At 43.3% G+C, this 23,614-nt stretch overlaps 1 protein-coding gene and 2 long non-coding RNA genes across 8 annotated transcripts in view; 1 reads left to right on the forward strand and 2 right to left on the reverse strand.

Annotated features, from left to right (window-relative positions):
* Positions 1-301: 301 nt before the first annotated feature.
* LOC124260964 lies at positions 302-942 on the reverse strand. Its single transcript, XR_006894229.1, has 2 exons — positions 871-942; positions 302-605 (listed from the first exon to the last, which is right to left on the reverse strand). It is a non-coding gene; the product is annotated as an uncharacterized LOC124260964 (long non-coding RNA).
* On the forward strand, positions 341-2,141 carry LOC124260963. Of its 6 annotated transcripts, none has more exons than XR_006894228.1 (4): positions 600-655; positions 761-866; positions 1,035-1,087; positions 2,094-2,141. It is a non-coding gene; the product is annotated as an uncharacterized LOC124260963 (long non-coding RNA). The 6 variants fall into 6 exon arrangements; XR_006894226.1 differs by having other exon boundaries at positions 1,035-1,140; positions 2,094-2,139; XR_006894225.1 differs by lacking the exon at positions 2,094-2,141 and adding an exon at positions 1,405-1,454 and having other exon boundaries at positions 1,035-1,140.
* Positions 2,142-2,975: 834 nt separating this feature from the next.
* Positions 2,976-23,614, reverse strand: part of LOC124260962 (sulfhydryl oxidase 2-like) — a 37,326-nt gene continuing 16,687 nt past the window's right edge. The window contains exons 5-10 of the mRNA XM_046695281.1: positions 20,434-20,570; positions 17,713-17,931; positions 10,470-10,599; positions 8,046-8,162; positions 7,115-7,250; positions 2,976-6,397 (exon numbers count right to left, since the gene is read on the reverse strand). Of these exons, the coding sequence (XP_046551237.1) occupies positions 5,703-6,397; positions 7,115-7,250; positions 8,046-8,162; positions 10,470-10,599; positions 17,713-17,931; positions 20,434-20,570 (1,434 nt within the window). The 3' untranslated portion in view covers positions 2,976-5,702. The remainder of the gene's footprint in view (positions 6,398-7,114; positions 7,251-8,045; positions 8,163-10,469; positions 10,600-17,712; positions 17,932-20,433; positions 20,571-23,614) is intronic.

The following is a 23,614-nucleotide window of genomic DNA, read 5'->3' on the forward strand; positions in this document are numbered from 1 at the left end:
TCTGGAGTAATGTCTGTCAAATACTTACAAAACCTAATTTAATCCAATTTTAAGTCAATTTGGTGGAATGAACTCATTTCATAAAATGAACCCCCAGGATAAATCAGAAGGCATCATTATCAAATCTCAAAAATAATATTTAAGAAATAGAGTTGCTTAACCATATGTTTAATGTAAGAAAGCAAGGAGTAGTTTGAAGTCATAATAGTTCAGGGTGAAAACGTATACCTGTACTTTATTACACTACACATGGTGGTATAGCATGATCTAGTACTTTTTCTTGCAAAAGACCGGGCACCTGTATCACACACTGATGGAGATACATTAAGCATCGGTCTAGTGGCCAGATACCCGTATCACACACTGATGGAGATACATTAAGCATCGGTCTAGTGGCCAGGTACTCGTATCACACGCTGACTGACTGAGTTTGGTTTTATGCCGCTTTACGCAATATTCCAGCAACATCATGGCGGGGGACACCAGAAATGGGCTTCACACCGTATCACACACTGATGGAGGTACATCAAGCATCGGTCTAGTGGCCAGATACTCGTATCACACACTGATAGAGATACATTAAGCATCGGTCTAGTGGACAGGTACTCGTATCACACAATGACGGAGATACATTAAGCATCGGTCTAGTGGCCAGGTACTTGTATCACACACTGACGGAGATACATTAAGCATCGGTCTAGTGGCCAGGCACCCGTATCACACACTGATGGAGATACATTAAGCATCGGTCGGTGGCCAGGTACCCGTATCACACACTGATGGAGATACATTAAGCATTGGTCTAGTGGCCAGGTATTTGTATCACACACTGATGGAGATACATTAAGCATCGGTCTAGTGGCCAGGTACTCTGTATCACACACTGATGGAGATACATTAAGCATCGGGTCGAAAGTGGCCAGGTACCCATTATCACACACTGATGGAGATACATTAAGCATCGGTCTAGTGGCCAGGCACCCATTATCATCACACAATGACGGAGATACATTAAGCATCGGTCTAGTGGCCAGGTACTCGTATCACACACTGATGGAGATACATTAAGCATTGGTCTAGTGGCCAGGTACTTGTATCACACAATGACGGAGATACATTAAGCATCGGTCTAGTGGCCAGGTACTCGTATCACACACTGATGGAGATACATTAAGCATCGGTCGAGTGGCCAGGTACCCGTATCACACACTGATGGAGATACATTAAGATCGGTCTAGTGGCCAGGCACCCGTATCACACAATGACGGAGATACATTAAGCATCGGTCTAGTGGCCAGGTACCCGTATCACACACTGATGGAGATACATCAAGTATTGGTCTAGTGGCCAGGCACCCATATCACACAATGACGGAGATACATTAAGCATCGGTCTAGTGGACAGGTACTCGTATCACACAATGACGGAGATACATTAAGCATCGGTCTAGTAGCCAGGTACTCGTATCACACACTGATAGAGATACATTAAGCATCGGTCGAGTGGCCAGGTACCCATATCACACACTGATGGAGATACATTTAGCATCGGTCTAGTGGCCAGGCACCCGTATCACACAATGACGGAGATACATTAAGCATCGGTCGAGTGGCCAGGTACCCGTATCACACACTGATGGAGATACATCAAGTATTGGTCTAGTGGCCAGGCACCCGTATCACACAATGACGGAGATACATCAAGCATCGGTCTAGTGGCCAGGCACCCGTATCACATACTGATGGAGATACATCAAGCATCGGTCTAGTGGCCAGGCACCCGTATCACACACTGATGGAGATACATCAAGCATCGGTCTAGTGGCCAGGTACCCGTATCACACACTGATGGGGATACATCAAGCATCGGTCTAGTGGCCAGATACTCGTATCACATACTGATGGAGATACATCAAGCATCGGTCTAGTGGCCAGGCACCGGTATCACACACTGATGGAGATACATTAAGCATCGGTCTAGTGGCCAGGTACCGTGATCACACAACCGATGGAGATACATTAAGCATCGGTCTACATGGCCAGGCACCAGTATCACACTGATGGAGATACATTAAGCATCGGTCTAGTGGCCAGGTACTTGTATCACACACTGATGGAGATACATTAAGCATCGGTCTAGTGGCCAGGCACCCGTATCACACACTGATGGAGATACATTAAGCATTGGTCTAGTGGCCAGGTACTTTCCGTATCACACACTGATGGAGATACATCAAGCATCGGTCTAGTGGCCAGGTACTCGTATCACACACTGATGGAGATACATTAAGCATTGGTCTAGTGGCCAGGTACTTTCCGTATCACACACTGATGGAGATACATTAAGCATCGGTCCTAGTGGCCAGGGTATCACACACTGATGGAGTAAGCCAGTCTATTTGTATCACACACTGATGGAGATACATTAAGCATCAGTCTAGTGGACAGGTATCTGTATCAAACACTGATCACACACTGATGGAGATACATCAAGCATTGGCCAGGATACATTAAGCACGGTCTAGTACCCGTATCACACACTGATTGAGATACATCAAGCATTGGCCAGGTATTTGTATCATACACTGACGGAGATACATCAAGCACTGGCCAGGTACCTTACCTCACACTTTGGTTCCATTCCCTCAAATATTCAAAACTATTTTGATCAACACTTACCGATTGTGGCGGATGTAAATGTTTGTGGAGGACAGACAGTTAATGATCATGTAAGCTTCGCCATGGATTATCAGCTGATGTACATCTTCACTGTTACAACCTACACACAAACACCCAACATCACAGAGACATAGGCAACTGTACATGACACTATATTGTTCCCAGATGTACACTCTATCCAGCATATCAAGTCACATCTAGTGTCATGCCTCCATAGAAATGTTAGTGGACAAATCTGCACAACTAAAATTTAGCACATCACCTCTTTAAAACACGCATATAACATTGATATCATAGTTTGCTGTAACTTCCAAAATATTTTCTTCAGAAGCATTTATTGTCAAACTTTCTGCTAAAATCTCCATACAAGAGGCCAAGTCAAGACCTAAGTAATAATAATAATAATAATGTCTATTTATATTGCGCTGGGTTCCATCCACAGAGGTGCATGCTCAAGGCGCTACAATAGTCACAGATGAGAAGTTCACGGGAGGAGATAGTTCGTGGGGATAGAACTTTCTAAAGGGAAAGATTTTTAGGTTGGTTTCAAATGTGTCAAGGGTGGGGGATTCTTTAATGTTCTGAGGCAGTGGGTTCCATAACTGAGGTGCTGCTACTTGAAACGATCTGTTGCCGTAGGATTTTAGTCTTGAGTTTGGTACTGCAAGTAGGCATTGGTTTTCAGACCTTAGACGTCGTGAAGGCTGGTATGGTGAGATCAGTTCTGATAGATAGCTCGGTGCTGTACCATTCAAACAGTGGTAGGCAAAACACAAGATCTTGAAGTGGATCCGGGCTTCTATTGGTAGCCAGAGTAGGGACATCAATACCGGTGTTATGTGGCTTCTTTTTGGTGCACGACTCACAATACGAGCTGCCCTATTTTGTACCTTCTGGAGTTTGTTCAGCAGCTCCTGACTCAAACCATACAACAGACTGTTGCTGTAGTCAATGCGGGACATCACAAGTTGTTGGACTAGTGTCTTTGTTACGTCTTTGGAAATAAGATGGCGGATATTACCAATACTTCATAGATGGAAGTAGCAGGTCTGGCACACTTGATTAACTTGGGCTTCCATTGACAAGGGAGAACCAAAGATGACACCCAGGTTCTTTGCTTTGTCGGTGAATGAGTCCTATTGACATGAGTAGTTACTGCTGGATCCCTCTGTTACCAAACCACATATAATACAGCACTGGTAGACACAGATGTTCTACATCCATGTTATAAGTAGGTTTACTTTCAGATGCATTATCAGTGTTATACCAACACAGTCCTGAGAAATCGTTACAAATTAGTTGTGGAAATCATGTGTGTGAGGAGAGAGTTTAAGGATGATATATGGAACCAGCATATGTTGCCCTTGGTTGCTACCGAGGTCTGAAGAACTAATCAACAATGAGTAGCAAGCAACTTGCACTGACCACTTCATATGACAATCCCACTGGGAAGCTAAGACGATGGACACAGATACATTTCACACTAACTCCCTCATACTGCATGAGGAAGACAGACAAACACTTAAGTAGTTTGATAACATGTTAGGCATTAAACCTTTTGAGGACATCCATTCTGGAATTCATAAATCTCATTAAAATCGTACCTTAGTGCTTGGTAACAAATCTCATTAGAACTGTATCTTTGTGCTTACTCAACAAAGTTCGGAGGACGTCCCATGACCGGTCATGTCAGAACTGACTTTTCTCAAACTGTAACCAACCGATGACCATGCTAACTGGCAGCTCAACATTATCCAATGAAAAAATAGCTTTGGGGAGTTTATGGCATCAGTTTCAAAATGAAAACTATGTTGACAAAGTTCTCCACAAATATTTTAAAACTGAACAAAAGAACATTATTACCTATGTTATATTTGGGATTACACTTTAATATAAAATATAACAAAGGTTACATTTGACCACTTTCTAAATTGAAGTGTAATCAAAAGAACATTCTTCAATGTTTAATATATGACAGCAGAGAGGTTGCTCTGATGAGACCCAAAACGTGATGTCCTCACATCTTTGTTTAGAACACTAAGATTTCATCTTAATGAGATCAGGAATTCTTGCTTTGAGCAGATGCATACAGACTTCAACAGAAAGTGGATTTCTCTCTTTCATATTCCCAGCATTTCCATACAAAATGAGATTTAAATCCTACAACTGTTGTACCTGATAAATAAATTACATTGTCAACAAGCTGTGGGATGTATCCCTGATGGAATGTTGAATAAATACCCAAATGTACAACATGGCAACAACATACAGTGCTACTTACACACTCTGGACACCAGTGTGGTCAACTCTGTCCCACAAGTCATCAGTCCATAATGTTGACTGTTTAGGACTACATATGTCCATTTGTACTTAGTTAAAATATATCATAAATAATTTAGTTTGATGATCAAATTGTAAAATAGCTAAAATAGGTCTGAATGGACAATATTGCACACATGACCATCAACAAAACAGGGTCTTACATTTAGTTGCTAATCACAACATGGCTTAAAGATGTAATAATGTTCAATATATATCATTGTCACGTCATATAGCTGGTGTATCACTCATTATGCAACAATCAGTTTCATGGGTAAGTTAAATATTTCCCAAAACTCATTAGCAAGCAAAGAGTCTGACAGACTAGAGAGGTTAAGTATACCTTTAACCATTAACAACCAAACCTTACATACTGCCTTCACAGAAGCCCCATACCACCATACTACAAAGTAATGTGAAGGCTGTACTGGGCCACTGGGCCCCTTTTCACAAAGCGCTCGTAAGCCTAAGATCTCGTTACTTTTCTCATAGCAATCGTATCTCCTATACTGTAACATTGGAGGTACGAATGCTACGAGAAAAGTTAAAAGATCTTAGGCTTATGAGAGCTTTGTGAAACGGGTCCCTGGATGTATATAACACACACCCACTGCCTGGGATACCATTCACATGTGTTCCTGTATAACACACTAACTTCAACACCAACACACAACAACTACCAGCTCTTATAGTTGCATTTCTTCATCATACAGGCAGACACCCACATGGCCTCCAGTTCCGGCGTATTGTGAAGTGATAGTACATCAGTAGAATGATAACAGCACACATCACATAGAACATCATGCACATGCCAAGGTCGACACCATTAAGTCCCCAGCCTTTCCGCGACACTTGGTACTGCCTGTCTTGGTGGTTGTACTCCTGGCTGTCTGCTTGACGAGCCCGCTCCCATACCTGTCTCTCCATCTTCTGCTGGTATACCACTTTCTTCTGTTTTCTGAGTGAGTGAATCTTCTCCAGGTCCTGGGCACGCTGCTGCTTCTCCCACCAGTCCAGTTCACCCTTGCCTCGGACCCTACCACCTTTCAGACCTGTCTGTCTACTGTCACTGACAATATTGTCTTGTCTATAGAGCCCTACAAGGTAGGTCAATACTTTGGCCTCATCCCAGCCTGTATCGCCTGTGTGACACTGGGGACATGACGTCCTTGAGGGGAACTGAATCTTGGGGTGTTGGGGGTCCTCGGACAGGTCTCCATGGAGTCGCTTGTTGGCTTTGTTGTGTGCCCGCCACAGCCATAGCACAGTGTCAGAACCATCATGAACCTCCTGCTCTACTGTCGAGGCCATCTTCATAAAATTCTTAGAGCATTCTTCACAGCCAAAAAACTTCTTCATGTAACCACTGATACCAAGTAGAACTTCTTGCGGGTTGGTTCCTGAAACAGATCACAGATTTATCAAGACAGCATATAATTCCAAACTTCTTCAAAAGGATGTATTTAGGACAACCAAACTTAGCAGTATACATGCAACTTAAAGTTGCTTTGGGGAAAGATATTTTCTTACTTATCAAGCATTGATTAGACACAATGAAGAGAGCTCCATATATAACTAGTTCCCAAAGCTCACACTGTATATTTATATTGAGGATGGAAGGTTCTACAAACTGATTCTAGATCAGTTGAATAACAAGCTACAATGCTTCCCCCCAAACTGCCTGACTGACTGAGTTTGGTTTTCTGCAGCTTTTAGCAATATTCCAGCAACATCACGGCGGGGGACACCAGAAATGGGCTTCACACATTGTACCCATGTGGGGATTCGAACCCGGGTCTTCGGCTTGACGAGCCAACGCTTTAACCACTAGGCTACCCCAGCTTCCCCCCCAAAAGCTTAACTTGGTTACACAATTCAGAAAAGGTTACATCCCATTCTGCCTACAGTCCCAATTTCCTGACATCCCAGTTTGGCTACAAATATTGCTGTAGGCAGAATGGGAAATAAATTTTAGCCTATGAGATAATGGAACAACCCAGTTACCAGTCACTGAAGGGTGGGTATGTTGTTGGGTTTGGAGAAAGGGTAATCAATGCAATGTGTAATACAGAAGGGAGATGGCATTAATCGTGACTCTTACTGTGATGAATACTTACTGAGATGAGACAGGTGAGAGGAAACTGTAAGTGTATGAAACAGTGTCCACATGCCACAAGGGTAACCGCGGTAACGTGTTTCACTGCCAGCGCAGCCTATCCACGTCACATCATCAGGTAGGAAACTTCCTCTCGTCTGATAACATATAGATTAAACAAGATGTCACACATATCTGTGAAATACAGATCATACAGTAGGTCACATATATCTTTTAACATACAGATTATACAATGTCACACATATCTTATAACGTACAAATTATACAATGTCAAATACACCTGTTAACATACAGATCCCTATGTGTATTACCTGTACATGATCTAGCTATCCTGACAACCCTGTGTGTATACCTGTACATGATCTAGCTATCCTGACAACCCTGTGTGTATACCTGTACATGATCTAGCTATCCTGACAACCCTGTGTGTATACCTGTACATGATCTAGCTATCCTGACAACCCTGTGTGTATACCTGTACATGATCTAGCTATCCTGACAACCCTTTGTGTATTACCTGTACATGATCTAGCTATCCTGACAACCCTGTGTGTATACCTGTACATGATCTAGCTATCCTGACAACCCTGTGTGTATACCTGTACATGATCTAGCTATCCTGACAACCCTGTCTGGATACCTGTACATGATCTCTATGCTATCCTGACAACCCTGTGTGTATATACCTGTACATGATCTAGCTATCCTGACAACCCTGTGTGTATACCTGTACATGATCTAGCTGTCCTGACAACCCTGTGTGTATACCTGTACATGATCTAGCTATCCTGACAACCCTGTGTGTATACCTGTACATGATCTAGCTATCCTGACAACCCTGTGTGTATACCTGTACATGATCTAGCTATCCTGACAACCCTGTGTGTATACCTGTACATCATCTAGCTATCCTGACAACCCTGTGTGTATACCTGTAGGGCATCTAGCTGTCTAGACCACTCCTCTCCCTGCAGAGGGCCTGGTACATCGTTCAGCCACTTCTTGACACTGACCAGAAATGACATTATCTCTTCCCGACCAGGAAAATACTGAAAATAACAGAAACACAGGTTAATGAATCTTGTTAAAAATTTCCTTGATACTGTTGTGATAGTTTCATCCAGAACAGACGGAATGGAAGCGGATGTTTTGCAAGGAATGGAATGTTAGTACAATCCAAATACAGATTAAGGATTGTCAGCAGCATCAGTATAATCCCAGCACTGATCAGGGAATGTTTAAACAATCCCAGGACTTTTCACGTGCTGAAGTACTTTCATCAACTAAGAAAATTCAAGTACTGGTACTTATCTGTCTGCACTGAACAAGGCGCTTATCAAAGGGAGACAATTGAATATTTTCAGAGTTGTCTCCCTTCCAACATTCACATTTTCAATGTGATTCCCATAGAAACACATTGGTATTACATTCAAATATACTTGCCACAACAATAATGTCTCTGAGCAACTGAGCCTTAATGGATAAAATCTACTGCCAGCAGAAACAATAGTTGATGACAAAATTGAGTGAATAAAATGGGTGTCGAAAATAAACTTTTTTTTAAAGCTGAACTACTGATTCTCTAAAAAGAAAATCTGAGGGAACCAGTGTATGTTTCATTTCAGTTCAAATGACCCTGATAACTTGGCAGAGATATCTGCCTGAATGAAACTTCAAAAACATCTTCTCTTAGGTTTTTTAAGCCAAATCTTGGAATGCAAAATACATCGCTAAATATAAGGATGTTTTAAATTCAGCTTCTCTTCCAGTTTAAGTTGTGGCTCATAATGTAAACTTCAGTAAATTGTCATGGTTGGTAGGTTTCAGGAATTTCAGAAACACATAAAAAATGAAAAGTATACCATGAAGAAATGCTGATATGTTGCTAAGAAAAGTATCTAGAGGAAGACTGACTGACTGACTGAGTTTGGTTTTACACCACTTTTAGCAATATTCCAGCAACATCACGGCGGGGGACACCAGAAATGGGCTTCACACATTGTACCCATGTGGGGATTCTAACCCGGGCCTTCGGCGTGATGAGCCAACGCTTTAACCATTAGGCTACCCCACCGCCCCTCTAGAGGAAGAAACTAACTGTCAAGAGTTCAGAAACCAAGAGAATCCAAGGAGTGGTCCATGATGTCTATCATGTCGGCAGTGAGGGAAGAGTGTGAGGGGGCTCAGGCTAAGCTAGATAGCTCTATAGATCAGGACAAGGACTTCAATCTGTTTCCCTGTCTGTTTGGCTATGGTAGGGAAGTTAAAGCACTGTGTAGATGTACTACTGTATATTACTACAGATAAGCCGAATTTTGAAGACCAAAAAAAGCAGCCTGTAGAATGGGGGTCTACAGGTAACACTTTCGTTAAACTTATTTTCTGGTGACCAGTAAGAAATGACAAACAAGAACAAACAAGAGAAAACGGCTTTGTCTGTGAAGACGTCAAATTTTATGATGTTTGAGGAAAGCCTGAAGAGATGCCTCAGATGTTAACTACTTTGGTGGAACAAGCTAACAAATATATGGGGCAAACTGGGATGTGAGCTCATGATCATAGGTCTAGCACAAGGGAAGCAACTCTACAAAGCAAATGGCAGCACCATAGACACCCGTACCACCCGTGCCCAAAGACATTTAATGGAATTTTGATAAAGCCTTTATACTTTCTTAGCAACGTGCAAGTCTTGTACTTTTGTCAGGATGCAGAGGCATGAATCATAAACAGGGTGAAAATGAATGATTTTTTGTACATGTAGATGAAAACATCAAAGCACACAACTATATAAGAAGAAATGTTCCCCAAATTAAACATAACAAATCTTCACACCAGGCAGTCAAAGCTGTGGAAGTCCTACACTTTACTGACAAGAGTTAACAAGAAGCTAGCCCATCTGTCAGTCATACTGCCAATGATCTTCAGACACTTCTTCTTATGCTTCCTATCAAATGGTCATGCTAGGTAGTACTTGTACTGCTTGTGAAACTTGTAAGATCTCCCTATCCATAGAAAACCTACCAAATCATTATCCTTCTATACTCATGGAAACAAATAAGGGAAGAGATGAAAGCAAAAGTGTTCCTATATTCTTTTCCAGGATTCTACACGTATGCTTTGTATTGTACTGTGGGTGAAAAGCAGGAAAACATAAAGGAACACATGTTCTTTCAAGTGTTCCTTTATTTGTTTCCATGAGTATATTTCCAACCTTACTTGCACCCGTTTGGAAAGCCAAAAGATACATCTACCAATCCATTAACTAGAACACAATCTTACTGCAAGCAAGCAAACATTTTGGGAAGGTAAATAGGAGAAAAGTGGATGCTGAATACATATATCTAGAGTTGTAATACCTTCACAAGAACTGTTATATAGTTCTTCAGCGCTGTTACGGCCTCTTCATCAATGGAACTCTTTATGGCCACCTCTTGTTTCAAGCTGTAGTGTAGGGCCGATTCCAAGTCCTTCATGTGCACTAGTGCACTGAAACAAGCAGAGTACTATTTCAACAATAATATATTTGTCAATACAGCTTTTTCCTGATATTGCAAACACTTTTTGGTTTCAGCAAATGGCGGATAAATACATAAATTGAAATAAATGTAATTTTCTGATTAAAATTGATATTTTATACTTATCCTGACTCATGCTTAATTGCTTGTCTTCTTCTTCTTGCAAACTATAGTAGAACACTTGAATCCCCTTTTGAAGCTCCCTTAAAAAAAGTGGACGTAAAATCACTCACCCCAGTAGTCTCCCTTTCCCTCATCTTTTGGCGCGAAAAGTTGGTCACATGATCGGCCATGCTTGTCACTCTCTCCGTATGTTCGAGCAGGGAAATCCAGAGTGCCATGAGGGGAGGTTGGGAGGGCTAACCTCATGAGTCAGGATAAGTATAAAATATCAATTTTAATAAGAAAATTACATATTTTTCCTTATCCTGACTCATGCTTAATTGCTTGTAGAATCCGACGGAAACGGTGGTGGGTCAAGCCACTCTGGATGCTCTGCTGATTTAGGTCCTTATACCCCCTTGGGAACTTCCAATGGCATTTGTCCTTTCTTCCAGCTTCCTCTGATGAGTGGGGGGACCACAACTTGTCAGATTTATCCTGGAAATCTTCTCCTGACATTCTGTGTGGATTTATGCAACTCCATCTCTTGATGCTTGCATCAAGTGGAGAAGTGACCCTACTTCGTGTACAAGAAAGTCCTTACAAGTACAGGGTCCATCACTCATGCTAGCCTGTCCTAGACGTTCGCATGGACTTTAAAACCGTAACTCTGTTTACAAGTCACGTGACAAAGGGGTGAGATTTATCTCAGCGTCTTTGAGGTAACGTCAATTGTTGTGCTACAACAAGGGGCCCAAACTGGTGATGCCGGAGACGTCCTCTGTAGCCATGTCTCTGAGGTAGTGGTTGGCAAACACCGTCTCCGATCTCCAAAAGCAGCCCTCCATTATTGTTGAGATGGAGCAGTTTCCATGCAGAGCTAGTGTGGATGCCAGTGCTCTGACTTCATGAGGATTGGAGGCTCGTGGAGGATCAGGTCCTGTTGCTTTGTAGGCTTTCAATATGACGGCTCTCATCCATATTGATATAGTTGTACGTGAGACTTCTGTAGGTGTCTCCGTGGATAGAGGGATGAAAAGGCGCTTGAATTTTCGTCTCCTCAATTTAGACCTCCGTAGATATATTTTCAATGCTCTGATTGGACATAAGGATCGATCTTGCGTATCCTGTGGTCCTAATATTGAAGAAAGTGCTGGGATATGGAATTGTCTGTCTGGTTGACCGGGCAGTTGATTCTTTGCTATAAAATCCCATCTTAGTCCCAGATGCACTGTGTCACGATGCATGTCAAATCTTGTTCTTCCGAAGTTTAGAGCATGAATTTCTGACATCCTTGCCGCTGTTGCTAGGGCTACGAGGAACAGGGTTTTATGAGTTAATTTCTCATATGATGTCCTTTCTAGTGGTTCATAATCTTCACTGGTAAGATGCTGTAAAACCACATTGAGATCCCAAGCGGGCGCCTTGAATTTCCTTTGTTGGTCTTCCAATTTGAATGAGCGTAGTAGTGCCAGTATCTCTGGTACTTTGATCAGTTTTATACCCGATTTCATCGAGATAACTGTGCTCAAGGCCGCTAGGTATGTAGAGAGTGTAGATCCCTTTAATCGTTTTGTCTGTCTAAGATGACAAAGATATTCCGCCACTTGAGGATGTGTTGCTTCCATTGCAGTGAAGTCTTTATTCCGTGCATATTTCTCAAAACTTTGCCACTTGTCATCATACAAGTTACGGCTAAAGTTACTACTTTGGCCGCTTTGGTGGAATATCCTCTTTCCTTCAAGCAAGTTGGGATACGCTCCATGCGTGTAGCTGAAACACTGTTGGATTTCAGTGTGCTTGCTTGGTGTGTGGATGAATCAGTAGATTTAGTTACTTGGAGGTTGTAGGATTGGCTTTCCTAGATCTTGTATAAGGTTGGGAAACCGCACTCTTGCTGGCCAATAGAGCGTGAACAAAATCAGTTGTAACTTGTTTGTCACCTTGATTTCCTGTAATACCTTCGGTATTAACGCTGGAGGAGGGAACGCGTAAGCGTTTAGTCCTTCCCAAGAGATGTGTGATGCTATCACATTTCTGGCTTCCCAAGAGATGTGTGATGCTTTTATGTCGATGTTCAGGTTGTCTACTATGCTGAATAGATGAAAGCTGAGGTCTAACATATTCTTTGATCTTGTTGACCCTTGTTTGTTGATGTAGAACGCCACTGTGGAGTTGTCCGTATGGATCATCAGTTGTGCGTTCCTTAGTATGCTTGACCAGTGTAGTAAGGCGTTTATTACTGCTTCCATCTTGAGCATGTTGATGTGCAGACTCGACCATTTCCCTGCTGCCACTTTGTTGTCAAGGTGAACTTCGCAGCCTTGAAGTGATGCATCTACGTAGAGATAAGTGTTGCACTCCAGCTCTGATAAGTAGGTTCCTCCACAAATATTCGACTTCCTTGTCCACCATAGAAGATTGGTTTCAATCCGTCCGGTAGTCCTAAGGAGACCAGACGGTTGAGATGGGTGTTCACAAACACTTGTAGTGGGCGCAACTGTAGACCTCCTGTGCGAGTCATATCTTGTGCTGACGTGAGAAAACTGAGTAGGCTCTGCCAACTTCGTAGTGGTAACGGAGAGAGTAGTGCTTGAGATACCATGGCTTGTATCTAGACCCAACTATTCTTTGAGACGACACTGCGATTCTGCGGTGAGATGAACATCTTCCCCAAAATCTGCTCATATCCTACGTTCTAGGTAACTTTGCCATTACCGTAATGGCAGCGAAGCAAAATGTCCGGTTCTGGCATCATGACTTGAAGTTTATTTCTTCAATCTTCCGATAATATGTAAAAAGGACTTGTCATCAGAATCGCCACAAGTGCAGTGATAATGCATAATTCGTCGTTTCTATATGTACTGGAATTGCCATCGCTGTGAAGTCTAATTATAGTAGACTGGCTGCCTCGAGCAGAAATCGTCAAACGTATGTTGCTGCAATTCGTCAGATTACCAATCTTCAAACTGCTGACAGGGAAGGTCCTTATGACCGTGAAGACGGTCAAATCACGCTGTACCCTGCTAACTGGACTGTAAATGGAGCCTTCCTCACACGTTGAAAAGTTGTTTACGATTGTAGATAACTTCCTGACACGTGAGCTGTGCCTGACTTCTGCACAGGGCGTTGTCTCTCATGGACCAATCAGATTGCAGCATTTGATTCATCTCAGATTCCCGCGATGTGACGTCACCGGTGTTGCAGGAAAAAGATCCTTGTAAAATCTTGTGCAGTCGTTGATTTCTCTCATCAACATTCGGCCTTGTCCGTAACTTCCCGAAATACACGAGTGAACACGTGTATAGCAGGCTGAGTGGAAAACGTGCGAAAGATTTCCCGCGTAATACCGATGTAGGTGGACTGTTTCCCTGGCTGTTGTGACTTTTCTCTTCTTCACTGAAGATAATGCAGTCGTCATACTTGCTTAACGTTGATACTTGTAGACTGTAGTCATCAGTCTCAATGAAGCGCCTTAAAATAACCGATTGTGTTGAATACACAAAAGTTATTGTAGAGTTGATACTTCACTACGATGATCGGAAAAAACAATATTACGCTGAGGACTGCGACAATGCCAATGCTAAGATAGTGGTAACTGTTAAGCTATCCCATTCCTCACAAGAGCCAGCTCCCCTGCAATGGAAGTCGTTGATGATTTTGTAGTTCTCATCTATCTCTGGGGCCTTCATGAAGGGTTCCATATGGTGAAGAGAAGTGGTATACTTTGACTCTGGTACTTCGTTGCCTTCTTGAAGGCTGTACTGAGTTGTCTGGTACATCCAAGACCGAATCGATGGATGGAAGGGTGAACTTGTCAAAATCGTCGTTAGACATTATGTACGTGAATGCTTCATTATCCTCCTTAGGTGGTGATGCAAGCTCCAATCCATTAGCCATCCAGGATTTAATCTTTGTATCGGAGAAAATAATGCATCTCTAGATGCATCTTGTTCTGAAGATCGTTGTCGTTGGTCCTATTCTCTGAGTGGAGATTTATGAAGGTCTGTGTGAAGGCATTCGTGAATGCCTTTCTGAAGATGCATTTGGTGATCAATGAGGAGACCTGTATCTGCATGGGATGTCTATTCTCTTCTATGGGACGTTCGCGCAGGCCTCTGGTGATTGTCCGAATCTGAAGATGAGGATAATCTGCGATGCTCCGGTGAACGTGTAGTTCTCCTTTTCAACTACAGGCTCCTCGTTGTCCAGGTTGATAGGTTCTAGTGAAGTTGTCATAACTGACTGTTGAGATCTATGTGTAAGCCTGCGCGAAGGCACTCTTGATTGCCTTCCTGGAGATGTGGTAGGTGATCTGTATCTGCGTGGCGACGACCATGAAGACCTTCCTGAAGACCTGCGTGATGATCAGTCTCTGTGAGCTGTATGCCTTCGTGAAGGTGTATACTCTCTTCTATGGGACGTACACGCAGACCTCCGATGATTGTCCGAGGATGAAGATGATCTGCGATGCCTTCGCGAATGCTCCTCGTCTATTGCAGGAGTCTCTTCATAATTGTTGCTTCCTTCGCGAAAGCCTTCGCAGGTGCTGTCTCGACTGTTGTCTCCATGAGTGTCTTCACAAGTGGTTCTTCCGCGAATGCCTTCGCGAGCTCCGTCACGAGTGTTGCTGTCTTCGTGAACGTTCCCTTCACGAACGTTCTCTTCACACAGGTTGCTTCCTTCATCCCGATGAGGTGTAGACGATGTTCGTCCTCCTTGCAGATTCGTCTGCTTCGCTGCAGTCTTCTCCTGAGCGAACCTACGTTCCATCAGGTCAATCATCTGCTGGGTAAACTGCTGCATAAAGATGCCCGGGTTGAAGGTCTGCGCTGATAACTGGTGCTGTTGTACAGATGACGCCGCATCTGACAGTGCTGAGGTGTCATCTATAGACTGTCTGTCCTCCCTGGTATCTGCAGTCTGCGTAGATAGGACGTCTGATTGCGTTGATATAGTTGCAGACGTCAGTGTAGAAGAAGATCTCGTCTTCTTCCTCACCGGTACTTCAGGGATGAGGATTGGCGACTCATCATAAACGTCTGCTTCGTCCGATGGGTTGATATCTGTGGTGAAGGACCTCGACTTCTTCGCTGCCCCCACTGACGACTTGACTGTAGACTTGTCTGAAGACAGCTTAGTCTTCACAGCAGACGACGTCCTGGTCTTCTTGGACTGCGACGAGGATTGTTGAGTCGATGACGATCTTTTCCTAAGTCCGGAAACCTCATTCCTCTGCTCTGAAGACACCACCGGCAGCTCACTGGAATGATGTACCTCGACAGACAACAACCCACGGTTATTAACGCATTCACCCTGTTGAGACATGACTTGTAATTGTCGCCTCACCTTGTCCTTGGCACGTCTATGAACAGAATATGATTAATTACAAAATTCAATTTGAGATAAATGCTGACAAGAAGAGGCTGGAAGAACATATAGAAGTGCAGTTAGGACATAAAGAATGCGGATCAGCAGCTGACAACCGAAACCTGCAAGAAATGAAAGTCTTCATGAAATGTAAACAAGTTGAAACATGTTGTCAACAACGTGAAAAAACGGACAAATTTAGAATAAATTTCAAACCATATTGCTGGTAAATCCTTGCTAAAGCCCTTATACAGCCTAATTTAGTATAAAAGCCTAAAATTCAAAGGATATATGCCATATAGGGGACCCAGGCGCTCTCACAACGGTCGAAGAAGAAGGGGAGAGTGACAAGCATGGCCGATCATGTGACCAACTTTTCGCGCCAAAAGATGGGGGAAAGGGAGACTACTGGGGTGAGTGATTTTACGTCCACTTTTTTTAAGGGAGCTTCAAAAGGGGATTCAAGTGTTCCACTATAGTTCGCAAGAAGAAGAAGACAAGCAATTAAGCATGAGTCAGGATAAGGAAAAATGTTAATTTTAGGATACATTCTTCATCAATGTTCAACATTTCAAGGTGTATGTTAATCTAAAGGTGTTGAATCATCCAAAATGAAACATGTAAAACAAATGAAAGGACTGTATAATATGTGACAAAGACACTAGGCTGATCTCAGGAAGCTCAGGGTAGGAGAGTGATTGGAGATGCCACCCAGGCATATATCTATATTGTAATTTAGGCTTTGATAAACACTAGCTGCTAGTGTAATCAAGTGTTGACAGGTCTGTCCTCTGCCTCCTTTCCCTGACCTTACTGCCCCTCCCCATTGCCCTTGTTCAACACTTACGACTGTGGAGGTCTGTCCTCTGCCTCCTTTCCCTGCTCGTACTGCCCCTCCCCATTGCCCTTGTTCAACACTTACAACTGTGGAGGTCTGTCCTCTGCCTCCTTTCCCTGCTCGTACTGCCCCTCCCCATTGGCCTTGTTCAACTCATGACTGTGGAGGTCTGTCCTCAACTTCCTTTCCCTGCTCGTACTGCCCCTCTCCATTGCCCTTGTTCAACACATGACTGTGGAGGTCTGTCCTCAACTTCCTTTCCCTGCTCCTCCCCATTACTCTTGTTCAACACTTGCGTCCGTGGAGGTCTGTCCTCAACCTCCTTTCCCTTCTCATACTGCCCCTCCCCATTGCCCTTGTTCAACACATGACTGTGGAGGTCTGTCCTCAACCTCCTTTCCTTGCTCCTCCCCATTACTCTTGTTCAACACTTGCGTCTGTGGAGGCCTGTCCTCTGCCTCCTTTCCTTGCTCCTCCCCATTGCTTTTGTTCAACACTTGCGTCTGTGGAGGTCTGTCCTCTGCCTCCTTTACCTGCTCCTCCCCATTACTCTTGTTCAACACTTGCGTCTGTGGAGGTCTGTCCTCAACCTCCTTTCCCTGCTCATACTGCCCCTCCCCATTACTCTTGTTCAACACTTACATCTGTGGAGGTCTGTCCTCTGCCTCCTTGCCCTGCCCCTCCCCATTGCCCTTATTCAACACTTACGTCTGTGGAGGTCTGTCCTCTGCCTCCTTGCCCTGCCCCTCCCCATTGCTCTTGTTCAACACTTACGACTGTGGAGGTCTGTCCTCTGCCTCCTTTCCCTGCTCGTACTGCCCTTCACCATCACCCTCGTTCTTCATTTCCTGGTCTTCAACCTCCTTCTTGTCTCCAACCTTTATGTGATCCTTCTCGTTCTTGTGCATAGTGCTATTGTCAGCAATCAGCTTCCCACTGAAGGCTTGAATGGCACTTACAAAGTTTGCCCTATCTTGGATACCATAATCACCCCTGCAAAATAGATATTCCTGAATAAACACACAAAATTCTTTCCATTAGGGATATTGAAGAAAAATAGAAGCAAAATGTCCATAAGAAGGCCCATTGTATAAAGGTTAATATAGACCATACAGAGGAAAGTGTAATTGGGAAATATATGCAGTAAACACCCTGCTTGATATACCCTTTGGATCCAGTTACACTGCCATACAGATTTCTCATTTTAGTTGTCCATGCACGCCACTAATATTTGACAAATCACATGTAATTTGCTGAAAAAAAGAAGAAAAAAAAGCATTGTCACTAAGGTGACTATCTGAACATGCAATTTAACATGCTGAAATCTTCAGTCTCTGTGACCTAAAAATAAAGTGAAGGACACCAAATACGACTGGGCCCTGTGCCTTCACTGGATAAAGCTTGGTATTGAATATGAAGAAAATCCAGGGAACGGTTCTTGAGATAGCTTAACATGCAGGTAAAACGTTAAAGTCCCCTTGTGACCTTGAAATGAAGGTCAAGGTCACTAAACCTGACTTGGTCCTTTCTTCTACTGTGATGAAGCTAGGTACCAAATATGAAAAGAATCTAGTCAACAGTTCTTAAGATATCCCAATTCGTATGTACGTGCGTACGGATGGACAGAGCCTAACACAATAAAAAAAAATATAGCATTTGGATTGAATACATCATATTTAGAATTTATAACCAGTTCCTCTGGCTAGCTGTCAGTGTTTGTCTGAACTATAAAGCATGACCAGTTGATGCAAAGAGATATTTCTGAAAGGCATGTAATACTTCCAGTCCATATTCACAACACCGCCTAAAATAGCCAGGCAAATAGCAACATATTGCGTAAGATATATACATACATGTAGCTGCATTTAGAAAAGTTTTACATGAAATGTCAATAATGCACTTGAACTCGATAACAATTCGATAACAATAATAAGAAAAAGTCAAAGCCTGCAAGAGACAAAATTCAAAATGCCACAACAAGTTAGTTTACATACCATATAAATATGTAATTTTCTGACTAAAATTGATATTTTATACTTATACTGACTCATGCTAATTATGCTTGTCTCCTTCCTCTTGCGAATGATAGTGGAACACTTGAAATCCCTTGAAGTTCCCACTAAAAAAGCGGACGTAAAATCACTCACCCATAAGTAGTGTCCCTTTCCTCCCTTTTGGCGCCTAAATGGTCACATGATCGGCCATATTTGTCACTCTCTCCGCATGTAAGCCTGACACCCGGATTTACAGGGAAATCCAGAGTGCCAAAGAGGGGAGGTTGGGAGGGCTAACCTCATAAGTCAGGATAAGGGAGGAAGGGACGCTACTCGTGGGTGAGTGATTTCACGCTTTTTTAGATGGGAAATTCAAGAGATTTCAAGTGTTCCACTATCATTCACAAGAGGAAAGAGACAAGCATAATTAGCATGAGTCAGGATAAGGAAAAATATATACATATCAAATTTCTTCATGACACAGGCAGAAATGTCTCAGAAAGAGCAAAAAAGTTACATTTTAAATATGGCTACCCAGGCGGCCATGGCTGAGAGAAGATCAGAGCACAGAGCTGTGAGCACTTGAGAGACACCACAATCCTATAAAGTTGTACCTTCACAACCCTTATGGTTTCATTTGACATGTTTGAGAAGTAACATCATTATAGAATGGAGAACAACTGTGCATTCATCTCTACTGCTTCTCTTATAACAGTAAGGATGTAACATGTATGTGAGATGGCGTCCCTGTTACATTTAGAAGTGTCTGCCTCTGAGAGGGTCACTTATTCTTGTGACTGCTTGTCCCACTTATTAAAATAAAAAAACAAAATAAGTACAGCTTTTGATACTTATACCAGTTACAGACTGAGTCAGTGAGTATGGTTTTACGCCGCTTTTAGCAATATTCCAGCAATATCACGATGGGGACACCATAAATGGGCTACACACATTGTACCCATGAGGGGAATTGAACCCAGGTCTTTGGCGTGACGAACCACGTTTAACCACAAGGCTATCCTACCACCCCAGTTACAGAATGAGATCAAAGATAATGTTAAAATCATAACGGTAAAATATGAAGGAAAATTGCAAAATTTCAGCTATGGCAAATTTGTACATAGTTTTTCAGAAACAATTATAGTATTTTCTAAATGCTCATTCATCACAGAGTTTAACATTATACGTCATTTTTCAGTGAGTGAGTGAGTTTAGCTTTACCCCGCTTTTAGCAATATTCCCGCAATATCACAGCAGGGGACACCAGAAATAGGCTTCACACATTGTAGCCATGTGGGGACGAGAACCCGGAACGCTTTAACCACTAGGCTACCCCACCACCCCATCATTGTTTCAGGCACATGAACACACATTTGTTATCCTGCTTACACCTTCTTAACTTTCTTCAAAAGCTCCTTGAAGCAATATTGCTGGCTAACTAATACATGACATACACAACTGCTCTGCTAGATCAAGGACCTCTCTTATTAGCAGCACTTACACAATAACTTTCTTGTAGATGCCATCCTTGTTGACGGAGTAGAGTGATGGAAAGGTAGTGATGCCAAACTTTGTAACATCTGCTTTTAACATTCGTCGCACCAGGATGCTGGGCTGGTTCATCGTGTCCAAGATAACCTGTAAGACAATGGGTGATAGTATCACCTGGTTAGTGTTGCTTTACACAAGTTAGTAGATATTACAGTTTTATCCTTGGGATCTGAGCCCCTCAACAATACAGAATCAGTCAACAATGTTACAGCTGGGACCCGATCCCACCAACAATACTACAGCTGGGACCCAATCCCACCAACAATACTCCAGCTGGGACCCCAATCCCACCAACAATACTACAGCTGGGACCAAATCCAACCAACTATACACCAACTAATACTACTACAGCTGGGACCCAATCCCACCAACAACACTACAGATGAGACCCGATCCCACCAACAACACTACAGATGAGACCCGATCCCACCAACAATACTACAGCTGGGACCGATCCCACCAACAATACTACAGCTGGGACCGGATCCCACCAACAATGCAACAGCTGGGACCCGATCCCACCAACAATACAACAGCTGGGACCCAATCCCACCAACAATACAACAGCTGGGACCCGATCCCACCAACAATACTACAGCTGGGACCCGATCCCACCAACAATGCAACAGCTGGGACCCAATCCCACCAACAATACTCAAGCTGGGACCCAATCCCACCAACAATGCTACAGCTTGGACCCAATCCCACAAACAACACTACAGATGAGACCCGATCCCACCAACAATACAACAGCTGGGACCGGATCCCACCAACAATACTACAGCTGGGACCGGATCCCACCAACAATACTCCAGCTGGGACCCAATCCCACCAACAACACAACAGCTGGGACCCGACCCCACAAACAACACAACAGCTGGGACCCGACCCCACAAACAATACTTTAGCTGGGACCCAATCCCACCAACAATACTACAGCTGGGACCCAATCCCACCAACAATACTACAGCTGGGACTCAATCCCACCAACAATACTACAGCTGGGACCGGATCCCACCAACAATACAACAGCTGGGACCCGACCCCACCAACAATACTACAGCTGGGACCCAATCACACCAACAATGCTACAGCTGGGACCCGATCCCACCAACAATACTACAGCTGGGACTCAATCCCACCAACAATACTACAGCTGGATCCCACCAACAATACTACAGCTGGGATCCCACCAGCTGGGACAATACACCAACACAACAGCTGGGACCCAATCCCACCAACAATACAACAGCTGGACCCGATCCCACCAACAATACTACAGCTGGGACCCAATCACAACAGCTGGGACCCGACCCCACCAACAATACTCCAGCTGGGACCTGATCCCACCAACAATACTACAGCTGGGACTCAATCCCACCAACAATACTACAGCTGGGACCGGATCCCACCAACAATACTACAGCTGGGACCCAATCCCACCAACAATACTACAGCTGGGACCCAATCCCACCAACAATACTACAGTTGGGACCTGGGTGCCCTTCCACTAACCGATCTTATCTAAGATCAATCTTAGCAAGTTACGCCAATTTTACAATCGTCTTAGCTAAAAGTTACACCCGTTCCACTAACCGATCTTAGGCCGATCGTAGCCGGTCCCGATCTTACAATTCGATCCAAGCTTAGATCGAGACTCTTTCGTGCGAGAGATAGAGGAATGCGAGGCACGAGTTATCTCCCTTTGCATAGTCTAGCAAATGATGGAAGTAGTTTACAAACCAACTGAATGAGTGAGTGAGTTTAGATTTACGCCGCACTCAGCAATAGTCCAGCTATATGGCGGCAGTCTGTAAATAATCTAGCTAGGATGCATAGCGTTCACTTACATGAGCGTTCATGTTAGTGAACGCTATGTATCTTAGCAATAAATAATCGAGTCTGGACCAGACAATACAGTGACCAACAGCATGAGCATCGATCTGCACATTTGGGAACCGATGACATGTGTCAACCAAGTCAGCGAGCCTGACCACCCGATCCCGTTAGTGGCCTCTTACGACAAGCATGGGTTATTGAACTTCAATATTCTAACCAGGTCCTTCATGAGTATTTTTCCAACCAAGTGTAAACGTGGAGAAAAAAACTAGAGCAAAATATTAGGGTAGTGAGCACCTTGGTTTCAGGTGCAAGTGCGTGTGAATGCTGGGTATCAGGCATACTATAATAATAATAAATGCATATTTATAGTGCGCCTATTCCACATCCTGGGGCATGCTCAAGGAGCTATGTACAGATAATTTACACGAGAGTATTTACAGCCGAGATTATAAGTAATATAGATTACTGAGAACAAGTTTTAAGTCTGAACTTTAAAAATGTCAATTGTGTCAGATTAATATGTCACCGTTGTGCCTGAACCTTGTCAATCAGAATAAACAAGCCGTGAGGAGGCTATAACGTATGTAGAATCTGTCAGTGGTCTTGAATAACAGGCAGCCTGCCTTTAGAATCCCCCACCAAATATGCCCAGTGAAATCAAACATATTTGTATCTTTTTGCTTCAGAACATTGTTCACTTCACAGCTGTCCCTATTCTTAACCATGACGTTGCAAAATTGTTGTACAAATGTGTTGTTTACACCACACTTATACGCTCGGTTGTGTTCCCATGACGACAGTGGTCAGACTGGCCTGACATTTGTAAGGCTTCAGTGCAGTGTTTGTTTACATCACACAAATATACAAATTCATTTCATGGGGGATTTTAGGGGACGCTCACGGTGAAATGCTCGCTCTTATTTTTCACATAGAACAGGAAAGGCACCATTTTGGTTTCTCTACGATTGATTTTAGCTATCCTAAGTTGGTCATGAGCAACTTAGACTTTGAATCTTAACTTTACGATTGACTTCGGTAAGATTGGTTAGTGGAACAGTATGCCGATCGTAACGTCACGCTAAGATTGGGACTTAGGGCTAAGATCGGTTAGTGGAACGGCACCCTGATCTCCTCAACAATACTACAGCCGGGACCTGATATTGCGGCTGGGAAAAGACCCCAACAATACTAGAGAGAATCAGTAAGCAATATCATGAAGATGTTGATGTTAGGACTGTTGATGTCAGTGTGTTGCTGGTTGTGGTTGTATTGTTGACATTCACTTCAAT

Source organism: Haliotis rubra, unplaced genomic scaffold (assembly GCF_003918875.1).
Source record: "Haliotis rubra isolate DU_JTF1 unplaced genomic scaffold, ASM391887v1 Scf782, whole genome shotgun sequence".
NCBI classification, from domain to species: Eukaryota; Metazoa; Mollusca; class Gastropoda; order Lepetellida; family Haliotidae; genus Haliotis; species Haliotis rubra.